At 42.9% G+C, this 22,190-nt stretch overlaps 7 protein-coding genes across 7 annotated transcripts; 4 read left to right on the top strand and 3 right to left on the bottom strand.

The window, feature by feature from the left end:
* Positions 1–618: 618 nt before the first annotated feature.
* On the bottom strand, positions 619–1,248 carry EAE97_008034 (uncharacterized protein; the record flags this gene model as incomplete). Its single annotated transcript, XM_038878548.1, has 1 exon — positions 619–1,248. The coding sequence occupies one exon, from the start codon at positions 1,246–1,248 to the stop codon at positions 619–621; it is 630 nt and encodes a 209-aa protein (XP_038730798.1).
* Positions 1,249–2,684: 1,436 nt separating this feature from the next.
* Positions 2,685–3,620, top strand: EAE97_008033 (uncharacterized protein; the record flags this gene model as incomplete). The annotated part of the gene is made up of 1 exon (XM_038878547.1): positions 2,685–3,620. One exon carries the CDS (start codon positions 2,685–2,687, stop codon positions 3,618–3,620), a length of 936 nt encoding a protein of 311 aa, XP_038730797.1.
* Positions 3,621–4,215: 595 nt separating this feature from the next.
* Positions 4,216–6,592, top strand: EAE97_008032 (uncharacterized protein; the record flags this gene model as incomplete). The annotated part of the gene is made up of 4 exons (XM_038878546.1): positions 4,216–4,391; positions 4,449–5,258; positions 5,318–5,583; positions 5,643–6,592. Exons 1-4 carry the CDS (start codon positions 4,309–4,311, stop codon positions 6,590–6,592), a joined length of 2,109 nt encoding a protein of 702 aa, XP_038730796.1. The 5' UTR covers positions 4,216–4,308.
* Positions 6,593–7,403: 811 nt separating this feature from the next.
* EAE97_008031 (uncharacterized protein) lies at positions 7,404–9,348 on the bottom strand. Its single transcript, XM_038878545.1, has 3 exons — positions 8,800–9,348; positions 8,558–8,746; positions 7,404–8,501 (listed from the first exon to the last, which is right to left on the bottom strand). Exons 1-3 carry the CDS (start codon positions 9,133–9,135, stop codon positions 7,524–7,526), a joined length of 1,503 nt encoding a protein of 500 aa, XP_038730795.1. The 5' UTR covers positions 9,136–9,348; the 3' UTR covers positions 7,404–7,523.
* Positions 9,349–12,515: 3,167 nt separating this feature from the next.
* Positions 12,516–14,444, top strand: EAE97_008030 (uncharacterized protein; the record flags this gene model as incomplete). The annotated part of the gene is made up of 4 exons (XM_038878544.1): positions 12,516–12,684; positions 12,744–13,160; positions 13,209–13,297; positions 13,350–14,444. 4 exons carry the CDS (start codon positions 12,516–12,518, stop codon positions 14,442–14,444), a joined length of 1,770 nt encoding a protein of 589 aa, XP_038730794.1.
* A 1,114-nt stretch (positions 14,445–15,558) lies between these two features.
* Positions 15,559–16,098, bottom strand: EAE97_008029 (uncharacterized protein; the record flags this gene model as incomplete). Its single annotated transcript, XM_038878543.1, has 1 exon — positions 15,559–16,098. One exon carries the CDS (start codon positions 16,096–16,098, stop codon positions 15,559–15,561), a length of 540 nt encoding a protein of 179 aa, XP_038730793.1.
* A 1,788-nt stretch (positions 16,099–17,886) lies between these two features.
* On the top strand, positions 17,887–20,930 carry EAE97_008028 (uncharacterized protein; the record flags this gene model as incomplete). The annotated part of the gene is made up of 5 exons (XM_038878542.1): positions 17,887–18,112; positions 18,160–18,232; positions 18,352–18,641; positions 18,697–18,764; positions 18,813–20,930. 5 exons carry the CDS (start codon positions 17,887–17,889, stop codon positions 20,928–20,930), a joined length of 2,775 nt encoding a protein of 924 aa, XP_038730792.1.
* Positions 20,931–22,190: the final 1,260 nt, after the last annotated feature.

Here is a 22,190-nt window from a genome sequence, read left to right as displayed (position 1 = left end):
CCCTCCGTGATAATTAAAATAATAAGTTTGAAAAAAATAATAGAAAATATTGAAGGAATTAAAGAAGATTATATAAAACAAATAAAATAAGATTATATAAAAGAAAATTCAAAAAAATTATATTGAATTATTCAGTAAATATAGAACTTTTATTAATATTAATAGGGAATATATACAATCGAAATTGTGATAATTATTAGCTATTTAGTCATAATATTATCTCATTTTGGGTTTTTTGAAGTTATACAGACTGTCCCGTGAGTCCGTGCACCCACTGGTGGTGGTAGTTTGGTGGAACAAATTGGAAAATATATATATGAAATTTATTGGTAGCGACTAGGTACACGCATGCAATAGCCGGAAGCACAAAAACATGAGCACGGAAGAGATTCTTAGGTATGAATATAATGCAATTCCTGATATTACCCGTGCAAAATTATGCTAGAAATAACGCGATGCTAAGCTATGCTATGCTATGCTATAAGAAGAAAACATTGTCCAAAGACCACGATGCAGACGGGTATATGCTCAATGAAAATCCAACCTCGCGGTATACCTGTATCCAAACTCCAAGCAATGCAAAATATGATGTGCAATTTCTTCACGACACGACACAATTTAAAGTGCCCAGTGAACCTTCTTCTTCGGCTTCGGACTCTCCACAGCCTGACTGAGAACCATCGAGGGCATCTTTCCAACTTCCCTCACTTCCTCTTCGTCCTCACCCTCCTCTTTGATGGACCTCAGGTCAGGACTAGGTTCGCGCCATGAGTGAGGTCTTCTTAATGGTAGGCTTCGTGTCTGGCCTCGACCACGGCCTTGTGGAGGTGTTGGCCGTGCCTTTGCTCGACCTCGGCTGGTTGTAAAGTCGGACATAGAAATTCCGAGTCCTTTGAGCTGTTGATCCATTCGGTGCGCAGCCCGTGATTCTCTTCCATTTCCATGCACTTTTGTAAAGTCCTTCAAGCTTAGAGGCATGGGGAATCCAAACAAAATATCCTCCTCGTCATCTAATGGCGCTCGCTGTAAGGACGATGGAGAAATCTCCCGGACTTCAGATTTTCCTTCATCATCGGACATGATACCGGCAGAGAAGTCATCGATATCGTCATCTGTGATCTCGTCTGGCGATGTGAGGAAATAGGAGAATGGGTCTTCATCGATCGCGTCAATGTCTGCGTTGTTTTCGCGGAGATGAATAATGGTTGGAGGCCAGGAGTCCCGACGCTGGAGCTCATTGAAAGGCATGGTGTGTAATTTGAGTGATAGGTAGGATCAACGCTCTCAATAGATCCGGCTCAAGGCCGGTCTATGTACTTGTAGCGAATGCGGGGAACTTGGAGATCTGAACTCGAAAGATATTTGAATGTGGATGTTCCTGCGACTATAAAGGGCAGGAATGGGTACAGAAATTAAGGACGTATTCGGAAGGGCATGTTCACTTTATAGTCAGTCATGCAGTAGAATCGCAAGAGGAACTCGTCATCCTTTTTCGTATTGCGCCTTGTTAGATAAAGGCATGTGGAATATGTGAATCACCTTTTAGTGAGACATCACACCCACACCACAAAATTCTTGAAAATCATATAGGCAGTATTAAGAGTATGAAGTGCATAAAAAACTTGGAAATAACATTAAAAGGGTAATTAAGAATGCAAAAACGGAAAGAAAATAATTCAAGTGTGACTCCAAAAGGATTTAGTTTCGCGCAAAGGGCGTCTCGTTGGATGATGCTCGTGATTGCTTGGTCAATGAGAATTGTAATCCTGTCACTTTGTCCGGTGACTACAATCGGATTTTGAAGCCACAGGCACATTCATGGTTCAATTAAGAACTTTGAATGGTCAAAAAGAAAGAAAAGAAGTACCCGGGTAATCCGCATTCTCGTTCCAATGCAGGTGTAAATGATCAAATATCGATCACCGTGGCATTAAGTATCCATAAAATCTGCACGCTGATGATTAGATTTTGAGAGGGCATTCGCATTCGTATCGTTTACGATGAAGTGGTTGGGTGATGAGATGATGAGGTTGGGAAAGTTGCGATTCGCGAGTGCAGATTGCAGATACCAGTGTCAGTGCCCCTCTCGCACTAAACTCCATTTGATTTTCAGTCATGTGATACCTGTAAATATCATATTCCTACTCTCTCATTTGCCCATTCACACATTGTTGCATATCGCGTTTCTACAAATAAAGTGATTACGTATTTCGAGACTTGTAAATAGCCCCCTCATTGTCATCAAGATCTGGATCATATGACCCGCAACTCAAATACCTCACTGTCTGACAAATAACCTACATTCTTCTACCTTGGTACTTCCCTATAGCTATCTACAGCTATAGCTATACTGAATTCCTCATATGCTTCTACGCATAGCGACGTGCAAAACTCCGTCAGGTCATTTGATGCTAATGCGTTTTTAAGAACCATATCAATAGTTCTTTCATGACATAAACTTGTTCTTGCAGCTTCAATTTTCCAATTTTTCTCATATTCTTGTGGGATTACCCCTGGACTCTTATACACGAACACATCCATCGTGGGTTGTAAGACGAAAAACACGATTGCTCAATCGTCATATCACTAGGTTGAGCTTGATCAGACGTTGACAGCAAATCATTGTGGATTCGAACATCGATTCCAAATATACATTAACCTCTTACTCCACTCATCATAACGACATGACCCGTGAGAAGAGTTCATCTGATTTCGAAGGAGAGAGGTTTGTCCTCTCCACTGCTTCCGATGATAAGAAGTTGATCTCGATTCCTATTCGAGTTCTTACTCACAATATCCGTTATGCAACGGAATCTCCATTCAAGGGAGAGAAACTTTGGTCAGTTCGATGTCTCCGATTGTGCTCCGAGCTAGTGTTTAATTCCACTATCCCCGAGACTTTCATCTGTCTACAAGAGGTTCTCCATTCTCAACTCGTCGACATTCACGATGCCTTGAATGAAGGTCCTGGAAGTCCGTGGTCTCGTCTTGGAGTTGGGAGAGATGATGGCAAAGAAGCTGGAGAATATTCTCCCATCTTTTATCGTCCAGCGGTGTGGCACCTTGTTCTCTATAAAACTTTCTGGCTCAGCGAGACTCCAGAGAAGCCTAGCTTTGGATGGGATGCTGGTTCTATCAGAATACTTACTATAGGTATATTTATGCATCGCAAGACGAACGAGACTATCATCATCATGAGTACTCACTTGGATAACGCTGGTCCTATTTCTCGACAAAAGAGTGCTGATATTATTCTGGAGAAGGTCGATCATTACAAACGTATTTATACTCCCGCTGCACTACTGCTTGCTGGAGATTTCAACAGTCCTCCAGACGATGGAGCCTATAAGACAATGACATCTTCAACTTCGGGTATGGCAGATGTTCGAGATCTTGTCCCTGTGAAGAAACGGTATGGGAATGAAATGACATTTACATCGTTTGGATATGTGGACAACACACCAACTCGAATCGATTTTATTTTTTCTGCGAAAGATACGCCAGTAAATTACGGAACCTATGCGGTGTTGAGCAATCGCTTTGATGATGGAGTGTATCTTTCGGATCACAGAGCAGTCGTGGCTGATATTGAGGTATCAATGACTCAACCTAGGCAATGAAGCTGTGATAGTGATCCGACTACTTCTGTTATTGACTCACCATTTTCTGCGAGGTATTCAAGAAATCTAAAAGAATCGTCATCAAACCGAGTCATTCTCCAGGCACCCGAATACTTCAATGGTTCTGGCTGCCTACGATAGTATGTTTTATGTCAACCCTAGAAAATGATACTCTTAGAGGAAAGGGGGAGATTTCGAAAGTAATGGCTTTTTGATTGTTGGGCCTGAATGTAGCTATGAGTGAAAGAGCAAAGAGGGGTGTGTACTACACTATGTTCGATGATTCATGGTCTCATCGTTGCTTCGTTCATGAATATGCGTTGAAGCTACATTAGCTATTTCGTTCCTATTTATTATAACAAATTGCTATCTCATTGATTCAAGACTTCCAGCAGAATTAACACATCACTATCCATCAGAGTATAGCTTCTTTGAAAGCTTCCCGATGCTCTCATTATATCCTTGCATTTACGTGTTTATGTGAGATGATGCGATTTATTTTTATCTTTATTCATATTTCCGTATATCCGGAGGTTATAAGCCACAGGGTGTCCCCACCGTGATCTGACCGATTATCATTTGTCTCATTTACGAGCAACAATCAAGAATCGCGATTATGAGTCTGAAGATCAATAAACCTTAGACATCAAGCATCAAATGTACCCTAGCTATTATCATTAATTGTGCAATGAGGAATGCACGTGCTTGCGAAGCTTGCAGAGCAAGTAAAAATCGATGCTTCTTTGCCGATGACAGTACAATATGCCAGAGGTAATCCCGATGTTTAATCTATTGTCCTCTTAGGTTACAATTACTAATTATATACAGATGCGACCAAGCCAAAAGTCGATGTGTTGTTCGAGAGAAAGCCAGACCAAGACGTGCTCGACGTACTGTACGTCCAGAGAGTAGTACAAAATTAGATGATACCGGTAGCCCAATATCATCCGCTCCCTCGCTTTCTGCGGATAACCCCTCAAAAGATGGGGAGTTCTCTCTTGATCTTCCCACAACAGTATATCTTGATTCAGTGAAAGACACTGAAATTCTTCGGAATCATCACGAGCGCGTCTTTAAACAAGATAAATCCCGATCGCCTACCCCATTGAAGGATGCACTACCCGTACCATCCAGATACATCTCCAGTCGCAAACTCACATTATCCCAAGCGACATACCTGCTCGATTCCTATATTCCCAAACTTCCATTCTTCCCTTTCGTCACACTCCCCGCAAACCCCACAATTCGAACCCTGTCCCAACAATCCCCTTTCCTTCTTTTGGCCATCCTCACCACCGCCGCTACTCCACATCCATACCTCCACCATCAACTAGACCAAGAGTTCCGTCGTGTGTTAAGTCTTAAATTAATTGTCGAGTCGCAAAAATCCCTTGACTATCTTCTTGGTCTTCTGGTATATATAGCCTGGTATCCCGTGCATACCAAACCACAACACAATCCATGTTTTACTTACATGAACCTTGCCAATTCCTTGGCTTTAGACTTAGGACTTGATCAAGCAGAGCCCCAAAATGCTCTTTTTCGAGAATTTGATTTGAAGGGTCTTGTGAATAGCGATGGTGCGTGGACGATGGAGGCTAGGAAAGCCTACATGGGATGTTATGTTTTGGGTTCTCAGTCAGTGACATCTCTTTTTGATGCAACCCTCTGTCTATATACTGACTTGCAGTCAAAAGTCTTTCCAAGGGATTCAATAAGCCGCAAGCTATGTCCTACGAGAATCTTCTTCCCAGTAATCCGAATACCTTCATTCCGTCACACATGACTACACCGGCAACGGCTATTGTGATACTTGAGCGTGTAGCTGATCGTATCAACGATGCATGGACCGCAAAGAACTATCCACAAATGGACGTCTTTAGCACCGACTTATACGTCCAATTATTCACCTCTGAACTAGACACTTGGAAACGAAATGTACCAGAATCTATTACATCTTCACGTGAGCTCATTCAAACCACCCAGAGATCGCATGAAAGCCGCAACACTAACAAATCCCAGCACTCCTCTCTCTATATCACAAACACACCCACTTCGCAATCTATGCCCACTCCCTCCGACTTCTCCGTCGTCCCTACCGTCCCTTCGTCCCGGGAACCACAGAAGCCATTCCATCCCCCGAACATCTCAACACCTGTCTCCGTCTCGGCGCATCCTACTTCCAACATCTCCTCTCCCTCCCCACTACAGACTACACCCATTTTAATCTAATCCACTGGTCACAACTAGTGCACTCCCTTGTCAGTCTCGTCCGACTCACATTCGTGCTCGCACACGTGGAAAACTGGTCTGCAGAAACGACGCGCGAGAAAGTGGGCTTGAGCATGTATTTAGAAGCATTGTGTTTTAGACTCAGTAGTCTTTCATCGAATTTGCAGGTTTCTTCCGGTGCGGATATCGAATCTAGGGAAAGCGGGACGAGGGATGAGAGAAATAGTAAAGGAAAGAGAAAGCACTATAATACGTATTTCGTGATGCATGGGATGTTGACTACACTTAAGAAAACGTGGGAGCAGAGAGTCGAAGCGATAGTTCCCAAAGCGTCAGTGATATCGAGGGGAAAATGTCCAATGTTTGATCCGGAGATGGCGTCTTTATTGGAGAATGCCAACTTGAATTTCGATTTTGGGGACACGGCGGCTTGGGATGATGGGTTTGAGGAGGGTATTGCGGGATGGGGTGTGGGTATGGGGGATATTGGAGTGGGTACTTCTACCAGTGCAGGTATTAAGACACCGGGAGATAGTGAAATGGGCTTACAGGCGGGGAGAATTGGAACTGGAATCTCAACGTCGGATGGAGGTGCAGACGCACTGTATCATGATTTATGGGCAACAATGACATGTTCATGGTCCGAACAATCTACTCAATGGCCAATACAGATGGTTCCAGAAAACCCTGGTACAAGTGGTAATGAGGCGATTTTCGGGTACCAAGTTAATGAAAGTTAGGGATGGTTTTAGGAAAGGGGACAAGCCAATAATGTAAGGGAAGTACGGAACCTTTTTGGGGCTCGGAATTCATGTTGTCATATTTTAATAGAGTGTGTATTCTCTTTCATTTTTACCTTTACAGAGAGTAAAGAGTACAATGACAAACCTCAAGATGATAGTAAATGAACAATCACCCCCCATTTTCTACCCCCTCTCCCCTGATCTCAGACTTTCAGATCATCAAATGAAGATGAAGAAACCCGTGCTTTTGCCCAAAAATCATGAACAACCTCATGCTCCCCTACAATCTTTCTCCCATTCCCCTTGATATTTCCTCTCTGCCACGAAAGAAATAGAAGTCTGACTCTAAATAATCGACCACCACCTCCTCCTTTTCCTCCTTTTCCTCCTTCCCTCCTTCTCTCCTTCCCTCCTTCCCTCCTTCCCTCCTTCCCTCCTTCCCTCCTTCCCTCCTTCCCTCCTTCCCTCCTTCCCTCCTTCCCTCCTTCCCTCCCCCCCCTTTCTCCCCCCCTTTCTCCCCAACCACATCATCTCCTCACACCTCTCCCAGTTCCTAGAGAAATGCAAATCTCAGTTTCTGAGCCAGCGGGAGGATGCAAAAGAGGTGGTGTTCAATTTCTTTGGAAATGCCAATGAAAAATTCTAATCGCTATACACGACATTTGACTCGGAGGCTAATCCCGGACACACGGTTTCGAGCTTAGATGAACAGCAGCTTTTCTAAAAGGGTTAGGAATTGGAATTTATTCTGATGTTATGTGTCATGGAAGCGAAAGCCGAATTTTAAACATTGGATTTCCATTTTCACTTTTTGCTGTGGCAAAGTGCAATCAAATGTATACTAAAATATGTTTGAATGAAGCCTCACTACCAATATTAAATTAAATCATTACAAATTGTTGACCATTTCTATTTCATCAGATATCCATCAATTTTCCTTTGAATTCCTGTGTCTCTCTCTATCTCTCTTGATAGATTCCTTTACTACACTCCTCCCCAACAAAGGAGTGCTAGTACCACCTTCCTCATCCTCCACCAATCTGAAATCCCATTTTGGTGGCGCTTCATTGATACCCGGATATAAATCAACCGGCAAATAATCCCCTACATCAAATTTGAAATGATTCCTCTCCTTCACATCCGTTTCATATATCTTATTGATTTGCTCCATTGCCTTCTTGGCTATCGACCTTGCTTTCTCCTCGGCAACTGTACGGCGGTGTACTTCGAGTATGAGGCCGTCATAAGAGGAAAGATAGTTTTCATAGAAAAGTCGCATTCCCTCCAGTTCATTCATTTGTTCATTTATCTGCACCTTAGTATCTTCCCACCTAGCTCTGAAATCATGGCCCGCGAGAATATATCTTGGAAGTCGCTGATATACACCCTCTAGAGTTTTGTATACGCTCGCAGTATGTTTGAATTGTTCGATGAGAAGTGAAACATAGTCAAGGATGGCATCATGTTTGCCCTCCATTTCATTTTGACGATCGTGAAGTTCCATAACCACATCTTCAACCTCTGCGGCATCTTTTACGAGGATGGAAAACATTTCTTCGCGCTCTTGTTCAGTGAGGGGTGCTTCGTTTATGTCATCATGAGAATTGGTCATCACGCCAGAGACAGATACCGGTTCGGCGCCTGGTGGTGGATTGGAAGCTGCATTTCGAACAGCAGCATATCCTCCCTCTGTGTGTCTGATTGCATTCAAGCATAGGTCGAAATGACTTGAAAGTGATGATAGTAAGGAAGCCATTTCTTGCGCGTGCCCCTCTAGTGTATATAAATGATTTGGTATTGGGGAAGGAGACGAAGGCTTTCCTTTGCCATTCTTGAACCCCGATTTTAAGCTGCGTATATCGCTGTCAAAAGAAAGTATTGATGTACCGAACGCTGCTTCCGCTTCCTAGAATCGAAAGTCAACAATGCAAACGCCGGGAAAGCTTCAAAAAATTCTGTTACCTTGGACTCATCGATCAACTCCTTTAAGCCATCTCGCATCTTCTCCACGCCTTGCTCATCAACAAAGTCCAATAAATTCCTAGGTTCCTCGCCCGCCGGTCGGAAAGCCGCATCTACCATTGTCGATCGTAGCATATTCATCGTAGATACAAGTCGAGCATCCGCGGCATCGAGATTCTGTAGGACATTCTGCGCATATTGTGATCAACCCCGCACATCACTGCTTTGGTTCGATGACTTACGCTGAAATCTTCCTGTCCATCATTATACACAAACTCTACAGTTCTTCTTACCTTCAATAAGGTTTTCATCTGCTCATTGATACCGCTTTGTAGAAACCTAGTTTTAGCTTGCAAAATGGCACTCTCCTCCAATGCATTCTTCGCCGAGGTGACGATTTCATTGGCACGCCATACTGTACTAATAGAGGATAGAGAACGCTTGGAAGCAAGAAGATGTGATACTAAGGTTTCGAGAGGGATTTCCAGCCCCTGATTTGTATGAGCTGGAGGTGGCGGATTCACAGTAGATATTGAGGTATGACTTTGGCTTCCCGGTGCATTGGGTGAAGATGCCATAGTTAGGCTACAAACACACAGCGTTGTGGTAGATGTTAAATGTTGGTCGGCAGGATAAAGAGCAGCAATAATATTTTACAATGGAAATCTCGCATATCAATAGATCATTTGACCTCATGACAGCCAGAAATAATGTGTTATTTATTCATTCAATAGGAATAACTATCGTACGGCAGAAATATATGAAAGGTGGTGGTTGGTAAATAGAATGTTACGATGTTGGAATGATAAACATCTTGAGGATATCAATTGATAATGCTGAATTGACTTACAGTGCAGTTCTCGGCATGACCCGGCGCTAAAAAAGAGCTATGATCCCTCACCACAACTGATCCTACCCTGGAGCTTAAGCAACGTTCATCCAGCTCAGCGCATAGTCAGATTTTATGAAATTCAATCAATTGAGATAGAAAACTTGGATTTGATGGCACAAACCACCCAACTTTTATACGGGATATCGAGTTGACAAACCTCAGGAAATAACACCTTAGGCGTCAAACGATCGTTTTTTTGCTTTTGAAGAGAGAAGAAAGACCGGAACTCCTTCGTACTTTCGTTGTAGGTACTTACTTCTAGCCCAATTCCTTCATCTTATCATCCTTCAGGAACTTTCACAATTCGATACCTCGTTTGTGTGCAACTTGTTGAGAACTAATCCTATTGAACTCATGTCCAATTGGTATCGATTTTATACGAGTATCCCTCTCACGGGTCAAAAGACCAAGTTTGGAATATCAAAATCATCGGCAAGATTCCAGGCGCGAGTCTAGGGGAAAGTATTCGAAGAGAAGTTCTATCGTAGGAGAGACGAAGTATTATGGAATGGAAAGCAAGAAGAATCTATAGCTAAGTCCGACAGATTACAGCCGAATGAAGTTTCAACTGTGTCAGTGAGGGCGAATATTGGGTCTTGAAAAATATCTCCCGTGGAGCTCTCTACTCGATTCCGCATGCGAGCACTAGGTAGCCAAGCATAACATGCCCAAGAGTACAAATCCAGTCCATATTGAACTGGTGGTTAGATTTCCACTGAGGAGATATGTGGCATCTAATACCTTTGGTAAATAGCTGTATAGATGCACAGCGAGGAGACTTGCAACTTTAAATCAAGCATTAACACAATTTGCACGGAGGCTCGGGACGAGTTTTGAGTCAACCACCAATCACGTGGCTTGATCTGTCTCCCTAGCATTTCAATCTTTGCCAAAAGAAAATACACGACGTTAGCACAATCTACTTAGATACTGGCAGAAATCATTGATGTTTCCGTATCCAGGCAACGTCGAGGCTGAATTATGCTTAGATGTTCACTAAACTAACAAGGATCAGATCCGGAAAGGTCTTAGTACCATCAAATACATGCAAGTTTATCATGCGGGATCTTCACCAATCTGAAAACAAACTCTCAGCTGATTTATATATAGAACTTAAGGCTGGTTTCTTCTTTCTAGAATCCATCATTCCATCCCTCGAAGAACTAGCAATGCGAAGATATACGAAGCAGGCATTTTATCTGGACATAGCCAGTCGTGATATGTTCATTATGGTGGTAGGAGTTACGGGTAACAGGTATACAAGCACAAAACGCATGAGTACCACACAAGTAATACAGCGAGCGGTCTTGAGCAAACGTGACAACCATTGAATCCGCGGTTCTACGTACCCAGACACGAGCGAGGAACAAGGTAAATTCAGGAACTTCAATTCGGGGAATGTCAAACGAAGAATGTGATTTGTTCCTTTCAAATTATCACGAACCCACTACATCGGCCATGGAAATCCCCTACGCCGAGGATCTTCCTTCGGCTTCAACCTGGAAGTCGATCCCGCTTTAATATGCTTGAAGTCTCGCTCGTGGTTCCTGCAAGCCACAACTCCTTTATGTCGGCAGTGGCCCGACCCGAAGTCGAAATTCACTTCATCTCCCAGAAAAAGAATTGGTCTCACAAAAATGATTTCTTTTTCCTTCCTTCCGGATACTAGTTATCCATATCCGATGTTTCTACAGAGAAATAGGTTTGTGGCTAGTATATTGGATGTGAATCCTAATTCAATGTAAAGTCTCACTATCATATTTTCGCGACTTCGTTTGGCGAAGAGTACTCGAAGGGATCGCAGGGCCCAGCCGCTAAATGGGTGGCTAAATCCACTGAACTACCAATCGTCATTAATGTATATCTCGATAGCTCTAGTTAGTCTAACTCGGAGAGTTACTGGTAGGAGCAGTTGGGTGCATAGTTTTGGAAGGTATTTCTTATTTCTCTCCAATTTCCGACATTTATTTCAGGATCGATGTACTTTCACGTGTTCTGGCTGCCTTTGCAAATAAACATAGTCAAATCCTTAAGTGTGATTTCTGAGCTCCTCATTGAACGTCGCACGATCTCAAAACCATGACGGAAAAGTTATCAAGCCGTACTTTCTCAATGCTTTATCATAGGCCTAGTTGTTCGTCCTATGGCACTCTAGGGCTTGAACTTCGACGTCCTCTGCAGGAACCACGATCAATCATTGAAGCTTATCAATATCTGCCGAGCATCTAGCATCATTCCGGGGTAAGGATTTAAATTTCTCCTGAATACTGGTATTGCCAAGAACTCTGAGTGACCTTTGACAGACTACATGACAGCCAAAGACGTAAGTCTTAAGCCAATGATTGACATTTTTGACCCCACAAATATGTAAAGACATGGGTTCGCATGACCCATGAACATCAAACAGACTTGCTCCATCAATTCGATCGTCAGTAACGACTTTTAGTGCTCTTACTTCCCCTGGTAATCTTGATATACATGCAATCCGCAGGGGAATAAATCGGTGAAGCACGAAACTGACGCTGTACATCTGTTTGAAAAGACTCGATGGCCATTGTACTATACACTTATTGGCATGAAGACTCAGAACTTTTGTCTTCTCCCGTGTAGACTATTCGCACGGCAGAGTACCGAAGCAATTTTCGATTTGGATTATATGTGGAACTCAGGACTGATACTCTCACCTCAACCTTAGACATTCTTGATGTGCCGTCAAGCTTATATTTAAAAACTTCAGTCAAGTTCGGATGATTCTATGCCATGTCTACCTAGAGATCAATGCATGCAATTGAGCATCCTGCAAGCCTATTTGATCCATCCAGGCATAGCATGAATTCATTCCCGCAAGATGCAAGTGTTGCTGATCAGCCTAGTAGCTTCTCAATACTTTACTAACTTTTTTTTGTATCTTTACTAGACTGATTTGTGAAGTAATTCTATATAAATCAAGACCTCCTGTACAGATCCGTCTCATATTCCACATCAGCATTCACATCAGCATTAGAACATTGCCATAGAAGGTTCACTCTTTAATACCTCTGGTCTTGATTCTTACATTCCTTCAACATGCGGGGTCTAGCTTCTCTCGCCACTCTCCTTTTTGGGTCACTCGTTTCTGCTCAAAACAATTATTCGAACCTGCCTATTAATTTCCTGAAAACCAGCAATCCTGTAACTCCCCTTCCTCAAGGATTTCCATGGGGTAACAGGACTGCTAACAATTCCAACCCTTATAGTAAGTTGATCACCGGCCCAAATTCATGGAATTATGACTGACCATTGATCGTACAACAGCTGATGCACCACACACCGGTGTGATTAGAAGATATGATTTCACGGTTCAAAGAGGCCAAGCATCACCAGATGGTTATCAAAGAGATGTGATACTAGTGAATGGCGTCTTCCCCGGCCCTCTCATCGAGGCCAATTGGGGAGATACGATCGAAGTCACTGTTCACAATGAGATCAGAGGCCCTGAAGAAGGTACAGCACTTCATTGGCATGGACTCCTGCAAAAAGAAAGTCAATGGTTTGATGGTGTTCCCGGAGTCCAACAATGTCCGATCCCGCCTGGAGGAACTTTCACATATTCGTTCTTGGCCGATCTGTACGGGTCAAGTTGGTGGCATTCCCATTACTCTGCCCAGTACAATGCTGGTATATTTGGTCCTATGATCATTCATGGCCCCCCAACTGTTCCATATGATTATGGTAAGTAAACTGCCCGAAGATTGAACGAATTGTGCTAATTTTGATAAGATTTGGGGCCAGTACTCTTGAACGATTGGTATCACCCAGATTACTATTCATTAGTTGAGGATTCTATGTCGACTGACCTCAACAGAGTTGTGAGTGGTTTTCATCCTCCGAATTACAAGAACCTATGCTAACAACCTTCAGCTTGTGAGTTCCGATAGTAATCTTATCCAAGGGAAAGGATTCTTCGACTGCTCTACAAAAGCTGCCGGTGATAATACTACCTGCAATGATGAGAACTACATGCCGGCTACTTTCAAGCTCACAGCTGGATCTAAGCACAGACTTAGGCTCATTAACGCTGGCACTGAAGGAATGCAGAAATTCGCAATCGATGGACACAACATGACTGTCATTGCCAATGATTTCGTTCCTATCATCCCATACACAACCCAAGTCATAACTTTGGGAGTTGGTCAGCGTACCGATGTCATCGTCGAAGGTCTCCCGACTGAAACGACAGGATCATACTGGATGCGATCAACAATTGCTGGATGTTCACTTTTCAAGAACCCTGAAGCCAAGGCACTCGTTTATTATGGTCTCGAACCTAATGTAAACTCTACCACTACTGCCTCCACCATTTTTACTGATTCCGTCGCCAATGTCTGCGCAAATGACCCTCTCAACGAAACGATTCCTTGGTACCCGATTACACCTGATCCTAACCCGCCTACAACGGAACAAATCGATATTGGATTCGGACAAAATGCTTCTGGAAACTGGCTATGGTCGATGAACAATTCTTCCTTCCGTGCAAACTATAACGAGCCAATACTTCTCCTATCCAATCAGGGTAACAACTCATACCCAGATAGTCCCGAATGGAACGTCTACAACTTTGGTGACAATAGTTCCATCCGTATCTACATTACCAACCCAACCACAGTCTCTCATCCAATGCATCTTCACGGCCACAACATGTTCGTGTTGAATGAAGGAGTTGGACTCTGGGACGGACAGACAGTTGTTCGACCATCCAACCCACAGCGTCGTGATGTACAAACTCTTCAAGCTGGTGGCTATATGGTACTACAAATCACAGCTGACAATCCCGGTGTTTGGCCTTTGCATTGCCACATTGCATTTCATGTTGGCAGCGGCTTGTACGTGAGTGTCTTGGAAAGACCAGCTGATATTGCAAAGTTAAGAATCCCAAGTATTATGGCTCAGACTTGCAGAGATTGGGCGGCATTCACGAATACGACGGTGGTGGATCAAATTGATTCGGGATTGTAGCCCGAGAACGTAAATGGGTTGTTCCATTTCATCTATGGCTTAATCGACTTAATATCTTCCCGCTCGTTGATGAACTTTCTCTTATTCATTCGTTCGTTTCGAGTTGAGATTTTAATAATTTGCCTGGGGATGGCATCACTTTCCTTGAGTCGGAATTAATAGAGAAATGATAATTGTGGCGGCAGGTGTATGCATAACGAGCGTCACAGTTTGTTTCGAGCATTAAAAGCCTTTCATTCAGGTGTTCGTTTGTCTTAGGGGCATACTGTGGGCTGTGGCTTAGAAAGGGATCGGGAGTTTAAGGAGGTTTCGGATATATATGAATAATTAATGCAATATGATATAATTTTATTTCAAATGTTTGTCTGTACTATGCCTGCTTATAACCTGTGAGTGTTTGATCATAACAAGTTGCACCGTGAGATGATTAAGCATTATTTCTGATCTGATCATAGTGAGTTCTCCTTATTTTAGCGAAGAATTTTGTGTGGAGTTTGACAGATCTCTGGTTAACTGTGATAGGATGCAACTATAGATCCTATCTACTGATGTTGCAAGCGTCGTAATGAATTGCTTCGAAATTTACAAGGTGGATGCAATTACATGATCAAGACAACATGGTTCAGACCTCATCATCAGTGATCAAATCATATTACTTTTGTACTTTACATGACCAAACTTTTTGGAGGAATATATTATGTAAGAGTTTCGTAAAAACCCTCATGCCAACAAAATTCATTCTCACTTCTTTTCTTCTTTTCACTCTTGTGTCATAAATAGCGTCTGCTTTTAAAATTAAGCCCAAGATTTCCGGGGTTGTAGCCCGTAACTCAAATTCCCATCGTGCCTATTTGGTGTAGACATACTGGGCACTGTCTGAAACAGCATACAAAGAAATTCTCCACAATATCAGCGCCTGAAACGAACGTTGTAATGTGTATCTGTTCAACGGATAAATCATAGTGTTCGCATGGTACATATCCTATCGCAAAGGCTGTTGACGAGAAGCAGTTGTTATAGTGGTGAAAGGTCGACTTAGTACATCTTGTCCGATAATTTGCGAAATAGCAAGCATCCTAGGATTGAACGAAGGCTGTGGCTATACTGTTACAGTTTAAACTACAGTCGTCGTTGTGTATTTTGGGGTGACAGTCTTTGTTACGGTTTGTTGTGCACCCATAACTGTCGTGATTGAGTATCTTCTGATCTCATATACACAGTATACTACGTAAGGATACATATTCCTTGGAGATAGAGATCGGAGGTTGAACCTGTTAGGCACAATTCGTGGAAGAGAGATTCCGCGTGAAGCATCATCGGGGAGACTTCGAGGTTTTTTCGAGCCTCCGTCAACACCAATCACTACAGGGTCTGTGGCCCTTGCCATAACTGCTGCAGGGGGAGTTGTTCGGGTAGTGGTGGTAATTGTGTATCTGGCGGGAAGGGTAACTGTAACCGTTGTTGGAGGAGGTCTATAGAAAGTATTGAAAGCGTAGAAATATTCGCCTCTGCGTGTTGTGATGGTTTTAAGCACGGCAACAGATTTGGTAGCGGATTGGGTTGTGCATGATGAAAGTATAGAAGTACTGGTAGCAGCAATAGCTAACTCGATACTAGCGAAAAGACATAGAATTACTGCGTTGAAAATCTTCATACTGTTATGTGAAATCCTAGTGGATACTTTCTGCAACAGTCCATCATGCCCTGGGGTTTCCACACTCGCTTTATAATTGCTGACTTCATTTTCTTTAAAGAAGCGCACCCCTTTCCGTTTTGCTTTCAAAGCTCCGTGATTATCACAAGGACCGTCATCTTCTTTTGATGACTAGCTATTCAATACCCCCGCGAAAATGTGCAAATCCCTTCTAGGCAGAAATCCAGCCAATTAGCTCTCATGGACTATTCCGTGAAGTCACACCATGGTAATAACAGCCGCGGGACTTTTCTACTAGAGAAAAGGAGACGACATGTAGACTTCTTTATTCTATAGTCAGCAAACATTTTCAATCGTAACACCATCGAACGTTGGCGTTTCTGAATTATTGCATACTCTCGTAAGCTGGACATCTAGAGGGGGATGAGTGTATGCCAAGCTCGGAAAGCTCATGTTCCGCAAGTCAACAAAGAGCTCTATCATGATCTAGATCTGGATCGAAGATCGAGTTCGTTGCAATAGAAGTTCGGTAATCCTTCTTTTAGTGGGAAATTGTTCAAAGAAGGCTAAGTGCGAGACTTCTTTTATCCTTGAAAGTTGTCAATCAGTAACGACAAAAGTACCGCAGTGAGACCCAAATACAGGGCTGAACAAACGTTGTTTGTTCGATATTGACGACGTCCGCTGCTGAGTGGGCATTTTATAGTCATATTTGAGATGCGTAAACTATGTACGTTCTTGGTCGAGTTGAAAATCCCGATTGTTGGGTTTCTGATCTATGGTTGAATATATCAAGATCTTTGTTGCAGAAAACAAGATGTTCTCGAGACGAACTCAAGCAAAAACTTATTATTCTCGAAATATCACGTGATTAAATCTTTCGCAAATATTCCTCTCATCTTTTATTTTATTTTAGTCCGTCTTCAGCCCAATTCGTCACTCGTTGTACCCTTATAAGAGCGTAGACAGAACTGGGTAATGATATCACAAGATATTAATGAAGCTTATACATCTACCGTCATTGATAGGATAGGGACCTATCGTGGCAAGGTGATGAGATTCTCACAAGTTCACGTTGTGCAACTGCTATTCTAATTTTTCCTCTGCTTTCGTCCGATTTTAGATATCAGTGTATATTACCTGATGGTTATTTGCGTGTGATCTCGATCTGACTGTTGATCTTTTTGGCGTTACCGGTCAAACCTGCCTTGTCATTTGACGATTGAATCAATTGTGCGACCCTACGGTATGGAAGGTGGTTTTCGGCACCTTCATTTTGATATGGCTTGTCTCACGAGAAGCACTCGTGGTAGAGAATTAAAAGCAAGAGCAGATGAACAATCTCCCTTGCTTTTATTATCTTGCAACAATTTAGGGGGTGTTTACGCCTTAAAAGAAAACAATACATTTGATCCATGCATCAGTACTTTCGAAATTCACCAGTCCCTCCGTATTTATGGGACTATTATTCTCTACAGTTTGATTATTGTACATATAGATTTTACACATCAGATTTTGCCTTGAGGCCTAGAAGGAGATCCTCAACGCGAAGTTCTCTCCGCTGATTGGAACTCACATACGAATAGATTTTGCCGACATCCCAGTTTTCACTCCAGCAGATTCTAGAACATTTTGACAACTACCATTCGATCCAGCTTTCTCAGGTGTCATCAATACTCACGCAAATTCGAGGTTTATTGAAGATTTTCATGAAAGCATAGAAGGCTTCAAATATCTTGAGCGATAAACAAAGTGGTCTTGAGATCTTCTTTGTTGTTTTATAACAACATGGATAATTTTATAGAACTGGAATCCGTTGATTCGGAGGATTCGATGGGTTTCACTCATACAGAAAATGTTGCACTCTTGCCGCAATCTGACCATAGAACTTCACCGATTGATGTGCAAACAGCGCTTGGTGAGGTGACGGAGATACGAGATAGTGATGATCAGAGCTACAGAAAACCTGATTCAAAGCTAAAAGAGGTAGCCGTCCAACAGCTCGGTAGACTAGGTTGGTAGGATTCGGACTTCCAAAGACTAATCTGTGTCGATATTTAGGTACACAATGGAAGCTGGCACAATCTCAGAGTATCAACACAATACTCCGGTCTTTTAAAGAGGCCTATAACTCGTACGTATTACTCTCCAGATCATTCGTACATACAAGTCCTAATCCGAAGACTATAGCCAAATATGATCAAAGGTACCAAGTCATAATTCCAGCGAGAGTACTTGTTAATGATCTGTTAGTCTCTCAATCATTCAAGACTTGCCCGTGAAGTCGGTACAACTTCAAGGATTGAATGGCACAAAGTTGGTACCAAAGGAGGATCAAGAACAAGAAGTTCGTATCCGTAGATCTCAATGGTCAAATATAAGATCGAGGTCCAAGAGAAAAACGTTTTACATGCAATCACTTTGCAATAAGAACATGAAATACAAAAAAGCACTAGGAAATTTATGGTTTAAAGACGTCACGAGAAAAATTGATCCTGCTTCTCGACCTGCATGCCGCAAGGGCAATACGCACCCTCGCCGTTGTAGGCCTATTGCTCATTAAGCTTACTTGCAATTTGATGTCTAACACCCATGTAGATTTTCAACCTTTTACAAACTCGAGCTCAAACGTGGTCAACGACAAAAAGTGGTCTCAAACTTTAGATGTATGTACTCCTGAAAAAGCTATATGTCAATTGACTGACCTTGACTAGGCATATATCTCGCAAAAATGTCATGGTGCCAATGTAGATCTGAATGATACTACCACATTCGCTAAGTGCTGGCCCCCACCCCCCTCTTATACAAACATCACAGTAGATTTTCACACACCGTTAATCTCTGATCCGAATTCAGACAATAACTATAATGACGATACTGAAAGTGAAACCTTTTCTTCTTTTACAGTATTTGAGAGAAGAAATTCTATACTAGACGAAGAAGTCAGACATCCTGGGAGCTACGATCTTCCAAGTATGCCGGGTAGCTATCCAAGATCCCCTCCGGAATATCGGTCAGGTAATGAACCTATGTTTTTTACGTCAGAATTGGGAGTGACTCAATCGCCTCCACAAAGCCAACTCTTTAAAAACGTATCTTCTATGGAGGTGCCAAAGTCCACAACGAATAATGATGTAGACATGGGTGACGTAGGTTTTGCACAGTCCGAGGGAAACTTTTCTCCACCAAGACGCCCCAAGTACGTTTATAAACCCAGGGACTATTCGTTGCGACCTCGAGAGCCCTGGGAGTTTCCAGATCCATTTCCTCTGGTACCATTACAAGGAGCCACTGCTGCCAATCGACCTGACTCATCGCAGCGCATATTCTCTACAGCCAGAGTTCAAAACGACACCGCAGATGATTTCAGAGCCAGAAGACGTCGACGCAGGCATATAATCGATGATGAAGATTATTCAGATGAGGATTGGGACGCTAAAGGCGAACCTAGAAAGATTCTCCGTCTACATTACCAGGAAGTGAAAAACAACGGCAATGAGTGGGAGCCTTTGACTGAAGAAAAGGCCAGAGAACTAATGTTAAAAGGAAGAGTCGATGGATATGATAATGTCAAGCTGTCAGACACAACGGGAATTGAACTGTGCAAGCAAAGACAGCTTGAAACGTATAAGCGAAGAAAGCTTGAAAATGAACCACGGACGAATCCTCCCTCATCTTCCTCGGAGAAATGTTCAGAGTCTCATGGAAGTCCCATGGCTAGTCAAGGCATCGAACCAAACACAGCAGCTGTAGCTCTACCCCCACCCCCAACTCCAAAACAAAAACCAAGTCAAGGACCGCGAGTGCGTGTCAACGGAAAATTAATTTCCAACGAAAAAAAGACGAAGATAGAGGAAGCCAGTCGTAGTCTGGTTGTCGAATTGCGTTGTTTACAGCATGAGTCGATGGCTATCATGGAGGTTCTCGGGCAGAATAGGTCGAGCGATAGTGACAAGACTGTGAGAGAACAAAAGAAGAAAGAATTACAAGACATCCGGGATAAAGCGGTTTCTATGGAAGTTCCGGCACTCGAAGATGATCGACAGAGGGCGGCCAGAATCATTTTTGATATAATAGACTCCAACATGCGGCCTGTCGCAAATGGATTTGGGCCTGATGATGCGATGAATTCTTCGCGCTGGTTCTCTCATGACAGATTTATGAATTACAATCAATTAATATCAGCTGTAGAAACGGAGTCAGACCAGCTAGAAGAACAACTGTGTGATCTCCCCTATGGCTCCGAGGAGTACAAAAATGTGGAAAGTCGATTGGAACTTCTGGAAGCAGAACATGAATATTTGGAAAAGAGGGAGGATTTTTACGTTGACGAGACACATGACGACAAGAAATTGTGTGACGATTACGAAAATCATAACCCCCCTTTAATAACGGGAGACCCACGTGTTAACGCCGAATATGGTGCAGCGATAGGAAAATGGAGCTCACAAGCTTCACCGCAAACACTAGAGGAAGAGGAAGATGATCTTCAAAAGGCAATAAGAATGTCATTGATTTCATTGGACAAAACTGAACCGGTCGAACCGGCGAGAGAAGATACCAAAGACAAACACAAAAAAGTCAAGCCGCGACTTATTCTGACTACGCGCAAAGATAATGAGGGTTCGACTGCACAAGGGCGCACACCAATCCACAAGAGTACCAAGCTTGCAGAGATTATGTCATCTGAAGCGCATTGGAAAGAAAGTACATCACTCGCGCAGTTTCAAGACGACTCGATGGATGAGACTGCTGCGTTTGAGAAAGCCAAGGCTATATCGCGTGCACAGTATCGAAATGAGAGTCCACCACCCGACGACGATGATTGTTAGTGCAGCTGAGACAGTATAGAGGGGGGAGAAGGAACTGAAAGTAAAACAAGGGCGAAAAAAACAGGTAGGAAAGGCCTTGGAGTTTGTTTCATACAATGATATTAAGGAGGGTACTATCTGGCATGTGCTCAGAAACATTGATATTTGACTCCACACCGTTAAAAGTCTGTTTCGGCAGAATCAATAGCTGCCCCATGGTTTGCATGGTTACTCACTTGACGGCAAACAAAAGTATTTCATAAAAGAAGTTTTAAAACCCAAAAAATGAGCTTATTATGGTAAAGAATGAACGTGGTTGTGTACTATCAGTTATTTGTTTTGGGTCCCGGTGTCATGGAAGCGAAACGGGACGGGCAGTCACAAGGGGCTGCGGATAGTTATGCCATGCAGTGCATAGATAGCGTAGAAATTTAATGCAATTCATTTGGTAGAACATGCACAAGGGTATCGGTACACATTTCATTTACGTGAGAAGAGGTGTTCCCGAAAATTTGGTTCCGCCAGCGCCGGAGCCGAGAGTCTTCGGACCCGGTGACTTGGAACAGCTTGGAGGTTAACCTAGTGATGGTGTGCAGAACGGAATGCTTGTTTGCCATGTGCGTGAAGGGATTGAGGATGGGATGACAGGGCTAGAAAGAACGGGATTTGGAAGATGCGATGGGATTTGTTTACTGATCAATTTGATTTGTTGCATGTCGGTAAGTTAAAGTTTTTTCCTACATTTCTGGGCACGAAGCTTCTAGCAATTGGGGTCTAGCGGTAACGGTCCTTTTCACGTGTATCCAGCTCGTGTTTTGAGTAGGTTTGTAAGGCTGAGAAATTGGACATGAATGCATGTTTATAGAGTTTGACGTCGTGTCGATCAGGTGCAGAACTTTGATATTGTAGCACGGTCACGTTCCAGGAAGGAAATGTAGTTAAACTTTAACACTTCCTATTCTGTCTCCAGTTAAACCCCATCTTCGGGAAAAGCTGGACGAGCGTCAGGACAAAGACCACGAGAGTGCCTGTGTCCGACAGTGGCACTTTTTAAGTACTAAAAATTCAAAAACATTGAGATAAATACCCCATTCTTGCCTTGAAGACGTGGGAGGGGAACCTTGATTGGCCGGAAAGCATTCCTTCCATTAGAAGTGGTAGGTGTGTGGTATGATTGGAGTTTGTAGGAGAATGGGGTAGTGAGGCAGCAAACGAAAGGACAAGAGGTATATAAACTTGGGGGTCCTTCCTCATAAGCATTTGATGGATTGATAACTTTTT

The sequence above is a fragment of the Botrytis byssoidea genome, assembly GCF_014898295.1.
Source record: "Botrytis byssoidea strain MUCL 94 chromosome Unknown BBYS_016, whole genome shotgun sequence".
NCBI classification, from domain to species: Eukaryota; Fungi; Ascomycota; class Leotiomycetes; order Helotiales; family Sclerotiniaceae; genus Botrytis; species Botrytis byssoidea.
The sequence above is the reverse complement of the archived record's forward strand: the minus strand, read 5'-3'. Positions and strand labels throughout refer to the sequence as shown.